A 13,238-nucleotide genomic window follows, 5' to 3' on the forward strand; every position below is an offset into this window, starting at 1 on the left:
AGCTGAAACTATGGTGGCAGCTAAGAGAGTGGAGAGAAATACTGTCCGGGGGAATCCAACTAGATCCAACCAGATGTCGGGAGTGAGAGACAGACAAGAACAAGGCTGACTCCAAGGTTGGGAAGCCACGGAAGAACGTGCCTTAGGCAGAAACAGGAAATCAGAAAAAGAGATGGGGTTTTTAAGGAAAGATGGTAAGGTAAGTTTTTGATATGCATTAGATTATAAACTCCCTGAGGGCAGGGACTGTCTTTTACCTCTTTTTGTTTCCCTACTTTTGGCACATAGTAGGTGCTTAATAAATGTTTGAGATATCTAGGTGGAGCAATGAATAGAGTGCTGGGCTTAGAGTCTTAGTAGATACTTAATAAATGTTTGGGGTAGCTAGGTGAAGCCTTGGAAAGAGTGCTGGGCCCGAGTCAGGAAGACCTGAGTTCAAATGTGACCTCAGCCACTTAACTAGCTGTGTGACCCTGAGCAAATCATTTTATCTTTGTCTGCCTCAGTTTCTTCATCTGTGAAACGGGGACAGCAATAGCACCAATCTCACAGGGTTGCTGTGAGGGTCAAATGCCACAATATTTATTTGTAAAGCACTCAGCTCGAACCCTGCTACATAAATGCTTATTCTCTCTGCATCTAATTCAAAATGTTATCTCCTAGGCAGTTGTGGATGTGGGACCTGAACTCAAGAGAGATACTATGCTCCTCGAATGTAAAGATCTTGGGTCGTTTGCATAAAGATGATAATTAGACCCATAGGAGCTGATAAGATCTCTGGAGAGAGGGAAAGAAGGGAGGAAAGGGAGGAGAGGAGGGATGGAGGGAAGAGAGAAGAGAGGAAGAGAGAGATGGGAGGGAGAGAGAGAGAGAAAGGCGGGGGGGGGGGGTGTGGAGAGAGAGGGGGAGAGAAGAAAAGAGGGCGTGGGACAGAGCTTTGGGGCGCACTCACAAGTTAGGGACAGAACACAGAGGATGAGTTAGCACAGGAGAATGACAAGGAACAATCAGACAGGTAGGAAGAAAACCCAGAGAGGAGAGAACATCCAGGAGGTTTAGAGGGTGATCAGTTGGAAGGAGGTCCAGGGAAACAGAACTCTAAGGACTAACGGCTATGAAGGAACTCATTTCTGGTTCTTGGTTTCTAGAGACTGGATACAGAATGTGGGTCTGCTCCCCTGCACTGGGAAACACGCCGACCTAAAGTCTCTTGCGTTATTTTGCTTCTCTATTAAAATTCACTTATTTATTACAGAGAAAGTAGAAAGCTGGGACCCAGTGAGGTACCCATCAAAGCTCACACAGTAGAGCTGGTGAACAATCCTGGGCCCTGGTCATGAAAGTCTTTCCATTATTCTGTGTCCTGGGGCCCTCAGTCGCCACCTTGAGCCAACAATCTATATGCATTAGGGGGAACATAGAAGAGCTACTCACTCTTCTTAAGAGCTTTCTTTCCCCCCAGACAAGTAGTTGGTTCTAAGGGGATAATAATACCAAGAACAACTCACATTCCTACAGCACTTTAAAGATCACAAAGCACTTTTCTAACCATCATGAGAAAAAAACCATGATGTAATGGAAAGTAAGCTAGAGTTTGAGTCTGATGATCTGGGTTCAAATCTTAGTTTGTGCCACTAGCTACCTTTGGGATCTTGGGCAAAGCACTTAGGCCTAAAATGTGGAGTTTGCACTAAAGGACCTCCAGTGTCCACTCTTCTAGCTTGAATATATGATTCCAAGGAGGCAGTGCAAAGATTTTTATCCCGTTTTCCACATGAGCTGAGAGAGGGAGCTTAAATGACTTTGCCTAAGGTCACAAACCTGGTAGGTGTCAGTCAGTGTCAGGACTCAAACCCTCGGCTTTCTCAGCCTTCTTTCCATTATATGAAGACCCCTCTAGAAACTAGTTGGTTAATGTCAAAAAGTTTTTAAAAGTTAAAAGCCAGAAGTAGTTTAAACAGCAATCCATTTATAATACATAAAGAGCTTATCAGACGCTATAGGAGAAGGGACTCTTAGCCAAACCAAATGAAAACCCATTAAAACTAGACAGATCTTGTGCCTGAATGGAATTTTACCATTAAGTACCATTTATCCCATTTTAATTAGTATTTTCTGGACACACAATAACTGGAGCTAAAATACTCTTCTCTTGCCTTGAGATTTCTAATTATTGTTGAGACCTACACAATTATGCATCTTCGCTGCTTTCTCCATCTTGCCTGCCATTTAAACAGCAAGATTTTCAATTATCTATGTGGACCTGTCAGAGATACCTTTAAGAGAAGGGGCATTATATGTGTCTCAATTTCTCTAAAAGCCAGGAGAGATCGCTTTTAGTCAGAACAAACACACTTTGTCTTTCATCATCCTATTTTTTTTTTTTGGTGTGAATAAAGAGTAAAAACAGGCTATTTAAAACATCCATTTAAATGCAAATTCTGATATCCCAAGAAAAATGTTAATCATTTAAATAGACAGGATTCTTCCCACTGTCCTTCCACTCTCCCCCCCTTTCCCTTCCTGCTTTTAGAGATTGGAGTTGTAGCCCAGAAAAGTTAAGCCAGAGACATGGCAGACAACTTCCAACATGAGTGACAAAGGCAGGCAGGGGTGACCCCGTCCCAGTCCTAATAGGCTCTAGCATCATCCCTGGGACTTACCTAGCATTCCCATGCCTAGCATGAAAGCATCCATTGTGTAAGGGAGGCCCCTGGCCCGTCCTCTTGTCCCGGGTGGGAACATCACTTCCTTAGGCTGTGCTTTCTTACATTCTACCTATTGAGGGGAAAAAAAAATATACAAATGAGTTGCTAATTAATTCCAGGGAAATGTCAAATGTAGACCCGCATGGGTAAGAGAAAGGTTATTTTTAGCTGAGCTCCTTACACTCCAAGTAAAACGAGTTAAGGAGAATAAATGGCCTGCAGAATAAATATTTAAGAAAACATACCCCTTGTGTAAATCTAGCTTCGGAAGACCCTACAAAGATGAAATCGGGGGCAGAGGAAGCTGGCAAGACATAAACACACTCAGGAATGATGCCTCAGTTGATGATTCTCCAACAAAACTGCTTAAAAGGATCCCTGGTTTGGGAGGAATCATAACAAGAGCACATCGAAGACGGCTGTTTGAAGTACTACCGAAGGAATCCTGTCCTTGAAACCTACTTCCAAGCATTCTTTATAAAGTTAAAGCATCAACTGTGTTCTTTTCATTGTATCTTCTCCATTTACCTCCAACCCTTCTCCCCCCTTGCCCAACGCTTTTTAGTTCTTATATACTGGGATACCCCAGAGCGACCCCCTCCTAACTTCTTTCTGTAAATTTCTTCCACCTTTGGAAGTTTCTGAAAATCCTATCAGTCCATTTATTCAGAAATTATTTATAAGAAAACCTGACCTAACCGGAACATAGGGGAAAACAATGTCCTGCCCTCCCCCCAAAAGCCCTCTGAGCACCCCAAAGGGATGTTACAAAGGTCAGCACTTGGCTCACCGGAGAGGGCCCCAGTAACCAACTCAGAGCCCACCTAAATCGTACTGGCCACACAATGCTAACAAAATTCATTTTTCTGGTTTCCTATCCCAGAGCAGCTAGGTAGCAGCCAATCAAAAGGATGCGACTGCAAGGGCCAGGTACAGGGAAAGAAACAGAAAAATTAAAGAAAGGGAGAAAAAAGGGCTATTGAATATACGGACAGTTCTTGCTTTATATAAGTGGACCCATTCTACAAACCTCTATGTAAAGCAATGGTAGGATGAATTTGTCCACGGATGTGGGGAAGGGAGGGAGAGAGGCAGGAAGGGAGCTGGCCTGTGGTTCAAGGGCATATGGGGGTTGGGGGCAGAGATGTGAGAACAGGGGGAGGAACAAGTGGGGTGCCAGGGCCTGGGGGCCTGGCTGGAACTGAGAGGAGGAACAGACATGTGGAAGCTGGACACAGAAACAGACAGGAGAGGATGGGCCACATGCAGGGGTCATGGACTGACAGAAGACAGACATGAGGGGCCCGGTGGTAGGTGGTGGTTCAAAGGTCTCCTCTCTTGCTGCCACAGGTCTCAAACCAAGTCACAATCTTACAACAACTACAGTGGTCTCTCTGCCCATCTGTTCTGCTTTCAGGGTTTTTATCAAGGGCTTTTTAAAAAGTTGGGTTTTGGAGGCAGGTTTTTTGGTGGGGGTGGGAAGCTACAGAGTATGGAGCCAAGGGGCGGGGGTGAAGAGAGAACACAACACTGTACAGTAAAGGTAACATTGGTGTTTTTTTTGAAATGTGGGTTTCTTTCAGAATTCTTTCTACAAAGTCAAATTTGTGTAGTGTAAATTTAAGTAAAGCAAAAACTGTAACAGTCTGGGCCTATTCAGCTTAGAGGAATATCTAATAGTCCTGGAAAGAAGGGTAGCACAATTTATAGTCAGGATGATGACCCTGAATCAGCAATAAAAGATTAAATTATATTTAATAGACACGAAGACACGAATGTATGTAATACATGTTCACAGGATCATAGATTTAGTGCTGGGAGGGACTCCCAGAAACTACCTTTCAGTGCAATCCCCTCATCTTACAGATAGCAAACAAAAATCTCTGAGGTTAAGGGACTTCCTCTCCAACAGCACTCTTGACCTACAGGACTTTCTCATGTATTCCACAGAGATTTTTTTTTTGTCTTGTAAATTCATTCTATAACCCACCCCCCACCTCCAAGTTCCCAGACTAAAATGGGAGGGAGGGAGTAAAGATCCCTTTCATGTATGGTATTCCTGGGGCAGCTGGGTGGCACAATGGATAGAGCACCAGGCCTAGAGTCAGGAAGACCTGAGTTCAAACCCAGTTCAGACACTAGCTGTGTGACCCTGGGCAAGTCATTTAACCCTGTTTGCTTGTTCTCTCATCCATAAAATGAGGTGGAGAAGGAAATGGCAAATCACTGTAGTATCTCTGCTAAGGAAACCCCAAAGGGGGGGTCACAAAGAGTGGGACGTGACTGAAGACTGGATGACAACAACATAATAGCATTCCTCCGCTAGAAGGTAACCTCTTTGAAGGCAAGGATTCTCTTTCTGCTCATACTTGTAGTCCCAGCGCTTAGCACAGAACCTGACACAAAGGGCTTACTAAATGTTTGTTGACTTGACTTTCTCAGCGTCATACTGCCAGCATCAGAAACAGGATCTGAACACAAGTCTTCCTGACTTCAAGCAGAGTACCCAACCACTAGACCATGTTCAGAGGCCATTTAGTTTACCTCTAATAATAGTTTAAGCTCTATAACACACCTAATACATTTTTGTTTTAACAACTTCTCATCAGGCACATCCCACTAAGACCTAGAACATTCATTTCACTTTTGCACCTTATTTTTTAAGCATGATTAATTTTTTTTATTGCTGTCTCTTCCCAACACTCCCCTTTGCCCCCAAATAAATCTCTACTTTGCAACAAAGAAATCAAATTTGTTTTTGTTCAGTCATTTCAGTGGTGTCCAACTCTTCGTAATACCATTTGGGGTTTTCTTGGTAAAGATAATGGAATGGTTTGCCATTTCCTTCTCTGGCTCATTTTCTACTTGAGGAAATGGAAGCAAACAAGGTTAAGTGACTTGCCCAGAGTCACACTGCTAGTAAGTGTCTCAGACTGGATCTGAACTCAAGCCTTCCTGACTGCAGGCCTGGCGCTCTATCCACTGTGCCACCCAGCTGATCATCAGCTTTTCTGACTTTCAACACAACTGTGCCTCACTCTACACTTGTAGATGACCATCTCTGTGCCCAGAGGCAGGAATCTTGCTTTACTGTCTGTCCCCTGAAGTCTCCATTGGTCACTGACCAAAGATCTATGTTTTTCAATACTGTGTTAAAACATTTAGAAGGATTTCCATTTCAAATGGTTAGCGTTGAAAAGCTTTGGCATTTAGTGGGGGTGGGGTTGGGAAGGGTAGATTTCTGTTCTCCAATGATGAAAGTTAAATGAGCCATTATGTTGGGTATTTTGGTTGCTGTCTCTCTAAAGGTCTACCAGCTTAGAAGAGAGAGGAGTTGTATGTTTTGGTATACTGAAGATAATTCCCTCATTATTCCTCTCTCATTGTGGTTTGCTTGTGGACCCACAGTTCCTAAAGAAAATGAAACACACCTCTTCTCCTGGGTCCTGGGGTAGAGGCCCCACTGTTTATTTTCAACAGGGAACATCATTTACATGAACCCTGCCACTCTTAACAAGCTGGGGAAGGTGGGCGTGCTCTGTACATGCAAACAGATAATTACCCAACTCAGACCCCGAAATGGAGAATAATATAGCAAACCAGCTCCTTTCCTAATAGCCCTATCAGTGACAGTCTATTGCATTGTCTTATGAAAACCCTACGCTTGTTCCTAAGCAACCCAATCAACGAAAATTTCAGGTTTATACAATTTTCATTTAGGTAACATGAAGGTTAACCGACTGTAATGGGAATATTTTAAACAAAACCACCTACTCTTCCTGCTCCTCAGCAAAATGCACTGAACTCCAGGGGAAGCTCCTTTACTTCTCTCCATCCTTCTCAGCGGCACTCAACTGTGAGAATTCTGCCAAAAACTCACTCTTGTCTCCTGAGCACGGCTGGTGGCCTTGCCTGCCACACGGTGCCAAGAATGGCTCGGGTTCTTGAGCCACACGTCACCCTGCCCCTTCTCAGAGGCTTTAAAGAAAAAAAAAACTTATAGACAAAAGTATTCACGACTATGATCACAAAGAGTTGGAAACAAAATACGTGCCCGATGATTGAAGAATGGTTGAGTAAATTATGATATGTGAATATAATAGAATATTACTACATTGTGAAGAAGGATGAATGGAGGTAGGAACGTATGTATAAGTGACAGAGTGAAGGAAGAAATGACAAAGGAACAACGGCTTCAACAACATAAATAAAGACAATGCTAAAAAGGTGACACAGTGCACAGAGTACTGGGTTCGGAATCAGGAACATTCATCTTCCTGAGTTCAAATCTGTCCTCAGACACTTACTAGCTATGTGACCCTGGGCAAGCCACTTAACCTTGTTTGCCTTAGTTTCCCCATCTGTAAAATGAGTTGGAGAAGAAAATAGCAAACTGCTCAAGTATCTCTGCCAAGAAATTCCCAAATGGGGTCACAGAGTCAGACACAACTGAAAAATGACAGAACAACAAAAGGCAACAACATTCAAGTCAAACACAACCATCAGTTGGGTGCCATACTATCAGCGTCAAGTAGTGGATCCTTCCTTTCTGTTACCAGTGAACAAACTATGAAAGTAGAAGTGACATGCACCAACAGCTGCAGTTATGCTATTAAGGAGCTTTGATGAACATCACAGGGAATGAGGCTTTATGGTTGGGGGAGGGGGAGTATTTTTTGGGTGTTGGTTGGGAAATGTCTATTGTGTCAAAATGAAATATAGAAAAAATAAAGTCAAAACACAGAAAACCCAGCCACTAGAAAAGAAAGACAAAATCAAAGAAATACAGACTAAAAAGACAAAAGACAATGAGAGTGATGAAAGAAAGAACGAAAGGGAAGGTAGGAAGGAAAGAAGGAAGGTAGAAAGGAAGGGAGGGAGGGAGGGAGAGAAGGAAGGAAGGAGGGAGGGAGGGAAGGAAGGAAGGAAGGAAGGATTTTCTTACAATCAGGAAGATTTCCTACTCTGCTCTCTTGGTTCCGGCCAATACAAATCCTTTTTACCAACAGAATGGTATAGTGCAGAAAGCTACATTAGCAGGTGGTGTTGAATCATTTTTTCAGTCATGTCTGACTCTTTTTGACCCCACATTTGTAGTTTTCTTGGCAGATACTGGAGTGGTTTGGCATTTCCTTCTCCAGCTCATTTGCTAGATGAGGAAACTGAGGCAAACAGGGTAGTGACTTACTTAGGGCCACACAGCTTATGTCTGAGACTGGAATTGAACTCAAAAAAGATGGATCTTCCTGACTCCAGGCTCAGCACTCTATCCATTATGCCACCTAGCTACTCCCACATCAGGAGGACCTAGGTTGACATTTTGGATTTACTACCTGCATGACATTATGCAAGTCACTTAAACTTTTTCTGCCTCGGTCTACAGAATCATAAAATGAGGGAGGTTGAATAATACGACCAAAGGTCCTTTCCATCTTTAAAATGTATGATCCTAAATTCCCCCTAAGTGTGACAGAAAGAAGACTCATGAGCCCTTTCTGACAAGCCACTCTAGGTCCACAGGTGAGAACCTCGGCAAATGACCTAAACTTTTCAGAGCTTCAGTTTCTTCATCTGCAAAATGGGAAGTGTGTCTTCTCAGAATTCTCTAGGGGTGTCTGTATTTCTTTGATTTTGTCTTTCTTTTCTAGAGGCTGGGTTTTCTGGGTTTTGACTTTATTTGGCACCTCACAAAACCTTCGGGGGCCCCATACAGGCATATTGTTATTACTTTGTCACTGCTGTCCTCATTCATCTCCTCTCATCATCCTCTCATATGTTGTTTGCTCATATTTAACATTTGGCAGACTAGCTATTGTGCCAGTGGATAAAGTGAGCTCATGCTCTGTAGGCTCTACCCAAGAATCCTAAGGACAACCCCAGAGAGAGAGGATCAAGGGAATGACATGGACCTCATCCTGCTCCCTCAGGATCATGATTTGTTCCACTAGGTCTCTGAATTTTGAGAGTTTCATCGTCATCAATCATTAATATCATAATAAATAATATAAATATATTATGATATAAATATGTTATAATGTAATGTATAGGGGACATTAAATTAGTTAATATAGATATAATGATAATATAATATATAAATATAATACAATATAAATGTTATAATAAAATTAATAAGTTTTCAACTTTTGTTTCAGAATTCAGGTAGAAAGTCCAAGGACAAGTCATCATCTTGCTATTATTCTTTCATATTTAACTTTCTGTAGATGATTATGCAGATAGACCCAACAATCGCACAACTATTTTACTTATTTTTAATATACCTACATGTGTATATATTGTTTAGACCAATTTGTCTCCCCCAGCCAGACTGTAAGTTCCTTGAGGGCAAGGACCACCTTCAGTTTTGTCTCTGTATCCTCAGTGTTCAGTACAGTGCCTGGGACATAGGAGGCATTTCATCAATGTTTGTTGATGGGTGGATAGATTGAATTGAACTGTATACAAGTCAGGGAATAGAAGCATATCTTCCCTAGGCTCAGTGAGAGCAAGCATTTTTGGTACCACTCCATATCATGGGGATAATATGTACCTCATCCTATTCCCACATGATTCCCATTCTTTCTTCTAGACTTCTGTATTTTGAAAGCTTTTTTACTCCATGTAGCTTGAAGATTAGGGGTAACTGGGATGGCAACATCTATTAAAAAAATTCTAAAGTTTTTATGGACCAGTGTTACATTTGGACAATTGCGAGCAACAGTTTGTGCTTTGCTAATGTTTTGGCTATCCTCATAATTATAACTGCTTTCCCTATACCAGGTCTTCCATATTTTGCACCTACATTCTTCTGCCATTGTTAGACCCTGACTAGTCACTTAATCCCCTCAGTGGCTCAAGGCAACTCTAAGACTGTAAGTTGCAGAGACAGTGCTGACCTGCTCTGCCAAAGGGAATTTCCTAAATTAAGGGGATCATCGTATCAGTCCCTATACTAGCCCCAAAGATGAGACAGTGGAGATGTCATAAGACTGAGGATTGACCAGTGTCTGCTACATTTGATTGATGGTTTTCCCAGTGTGGGAAATGCTGTTCCCTTTTCTGTATCCTTCAGTGGTTGCTTTCTCCACAAAGTGGATGACTTAAGTGACTAAAGTTAGGATTTTGCTCCCCTAAACTCAATAGATCCAACATGGCCTCCTCCAGGCAGAAGTGACTGATAAATGACCATGTTCACCAGGAAGACAGCTCTCTCTATTCCAAGTCAACAAACAGATCCAAGCATTTGTTCCTATCCAATCATTTCTCTGATCCATAGCAATCAGTTGGCTGGGTTCTTGGGGCAGAGGAGCTGGGGAGGAACTGGACTGAAAGTACTTTAATAAGGGGCTATAAGGCAGGGGAATTTGACTTTAGTCCCACATGTGTCACAGGAACAGTTTGCCTGGCTCTCCATTGTCACTTGGTTCCAGGTGTGAATGATGGCAAACTCAAGGTAGTGAACTGAAGGGAAAGAAAACCAATATGGTAGCTGTTCCCATGACAACCAGACTCAAGTAGAACTGCTTTCAAGCTGTTACTTGCTATATATCTCTCCCATCTCCCACTTCCCCGGTCCAAGCTTTAGCAAGGCTGATGCTAAAACACCCATGATCAACTCTCAAGCAAAGTCCATTCTCAAGCTAATCTGTCTAGGGATGTATTTGAAAGAAGGCTGGGTCCTGGAGACTGCAGCATCACAGGGTTGTGGTTCCTACGCTCCTTGCATGAATGCAGACTTGCTTCACCTCCTGCTGCAATAGTTCACAACAAGAGAACATCACATCAACAGTCCTCTTTGATCGAAGGACAAAGAAATGCCATTTGGTTCAACACAGTTAGGAAGAAAACAGCTTTGTAATGAACCTCTTTGGGTAACCGATGGCCAACTGCTGGTACCAGGGAGGCAAGTTTTAAATTCATGACTTAGAGAAACACATGGCCCCAGAGATAACGTTCAGAAGGAACAAATGACCATTTTGAGTCCAATAAATGGAAATGTTCTACCTCTCCAGATGCATGGGGTGATTGATTTCAAACTTCCTCTCCATAAATACACTCCTTACTTTGCAAACCAGATGTGCCAATAAAAATAAGGGAAAAGAACGGGGAATGGACCTATGATTTCATCTGTCTAGGGGACTCAGGACCAAGGAAACACCCTCTACAATGGAGGTGGGAACCTTCTCTGTAACTTGTGGAATTGCCTAGAACACTAAGAGTTTCTGTGGCTGGCCCAGGGTCATTGAGCCAGTGTGTGTTTGAGGCTGGACTGGAACCCAGGCCTTCCTGCCTTTGAGTTTGGTTCTGTATCCGCCAGGCCACACTAAGTGACAACAGTAATTGCCAACACCAATCTCATCTTTTATGGTTTCCAAAGCATTTTACGTCAGTGGTGTCAAACTCGAACAGAAATGGGGGCCATTAAACCATACCTAAGGATCCCTGTGAGGCACATATTGACTTAGTTTTAAAATGCAATATGATCTATGTTTTATTGTATTTTTACTTATTTTGTTAAATATTTCCCACTTATATTTGAATCTGGTTCAGGCCAAACTCAGGAGCATTGAAGGCCGCAAGCGTACACCTGTGCTTTATGTGCATTATCTCATCTGAGCCTTAGAGTAGACCTGTGAGGTAAAATTATCCCCATTTCACAGGTGAGGAGACTGAGGCTCAGACAGGTAAAGTGATTCGTCCATGGTATTAATAACAATAGTTAATAACAGTAATAGCTGGCATTTATCTAATGTTTTAAGGTTGAAGGAGCACTTTAAATACATGATCACAAGCAACCTGTAAGGGGGGTGTGCTATTCTTATTCCCCATTTTACATATGGGGAAACTGAGGCTGAGAGAATTTAAATGACTTCTCCAGAGTCCCAGTGCCAGTATGTGACAGGGACAGAATAAAAACCCAGATCTTCCTTATTCCAAGTTCAGCACCCATTCAGCTACACTGTAATGCATCTCAATGGTACCGGGCACATATGTCTGGGGGGAAGTGCAGTGTAGTTTACTAACTCCCCCCACAAGGGAGGGAATAGCTAGAGATAGAGTAAAATGAATTATCCAAAGACCCATTTGACAATCCTAGATCTGGAAGCTGTAACACTTCCCTTTAAAGTACAGATCAAAGGCAAGATGCCTAATGTCATTCTCGTCTCTGCTCCTTTTTTTCCTTTTCATGAGTTAATACATTTTTACCGAGAACCCAGAGTTAGTACAATACTAGATAGAGACCCATAGGTAAGGAGTAATACCTTGCAAGCTTTGCTGCTTACAAAGTATTTTCTGTCCATGATCTCATTGCATGAGATGGCAGGATTTAGAAATAGAGGAGAGCACCTAGTAAGAGTATCATGGATTTAGAGCTGGAAGCAACTGTTGAGGCTTCCTAATCCAACCCTTTTATCTTACAGATGAAGAAACTGAGGCCTGGAGAGGCTAAGTGATTTGTCACATGTGGCTGTGCTTTAGGTCTGAGAAAAGGGAGAAAAAAACCTTCTGAAGAAAAGAGCAGAAAACTCTTAATTTTACCAAACAAAGAATAAATTTGTATTTCATTGCCGAATTGACCATCCTCGGGCTTTTCGCTGCCAACAAAGGTCTGTCCTTAATCTATGAACAGCTTAAAGTCATCGTTAATGCTGACTGTGAATGACCGTGAATCCCATACTTATATCTGCTGGCGATGACTAGTTTTGCTGGCATTGTGGGGGATGCTATCGTTGGACCAGAAAGTGAAAGGTGCTGTAGAGTCGTTTAACTTAATTTTTTTTCTAGAGAAATGATCAGCCCAGAGAAGCAACAGTCTTTCCAGAACCAGTTAGAAGAATCCCCATTTACATCTTTTACCAAACATTTGAAAAGGGACCACACAAAGCTACAAAACCCCAAGACACAAAAACGTCTCTCCCGTGAGTAACGGTCCCTTATCGCCAATTGTGTACCGAATATTTCAAACTGGATGTCCAGAGAAATCCTAAACTCAACATGCCCATTTGTTTTAGTCATTTTCAGCTACGTCTGACTCTTTGTGACCCCTCTTTTGGGTTTTCTTGGCAGAGATACTAGAATGGTTTGCCATTCCTTCTGTAGTTCATTTTACAAATGAGGAAACTGAGGCAAACAGGGTTAAGTGACTTGCCCAGGGTCACACAGCTAGGAAGCGTCTGAGGCCAGACTGGAACTCAGGTCCTTCCTGACTCCGGGTCTGGTGTTCTATCCACTGTGCTAACCTAGCTGCCCAAAATGTCCATAACAGAACTCATTATCTTTCACCTCTTCTATTTCTGTGGAAGACACCATCCTTCAGATCAACCACCTTCACACTCTTCGTGTCACACTATCCTTCCCTCTCACTCATCCCACATACCCAATCAATCACTAAACTTGGTCTTTTCAATCTTTGCTTCATCTCTAGCATACACCACCTTCTCTCCACTCAAACAGCCACAGCCTAGGTCAAAGTTTTAATGCCTCACCTGCATTACTGAAATAACGTCCTCATAGGTCTCCTTATCTCAAGTT

At 42.5% G+C, this 13,238-nt stretch overlaps 1 protein-coding gene across 6 annotated transcripts in view; it reads right to left on the reverse strand.

Annotated features, from left to right (window-relative positions):
- Window positions 1-13,238, reverse strand: part of MSI2 (musashi RNA binding protein 2) — a 525,661-nt gene that overhangs the window by 74,511 nt on the left and 437,912 nt on the right. For all 6 annotated transcript variants that reach the window (XM_036754986.1, XM_036754987.1, XM_036754985.1 and 3 more), the window contains exon 9: window positions 2,664-2,778. In XM_036754986.1, the coding sequence (XP_036610881.1) occupies window positions 2,664-2,778 (115 nt within the window). The remainder of the gene's footprint in view (window positions 1-2,663; window positions 2,779-13,238) is intronic.

Source organism: Trichosurus vulpecula, chromosome 4 (assembly GCF_011100635.1).
Source record: "Trichosurus vulpecula isolate mTriVul1 chromosome 4, mTriVul1.pri, whole genome shotgun sequence".
NCBI lineage: Eukaryota > Metazoa > Chordata > Mammalia > Diprotodontia > Phalangeridae > Trichosurus > Trichosurus vulpecula.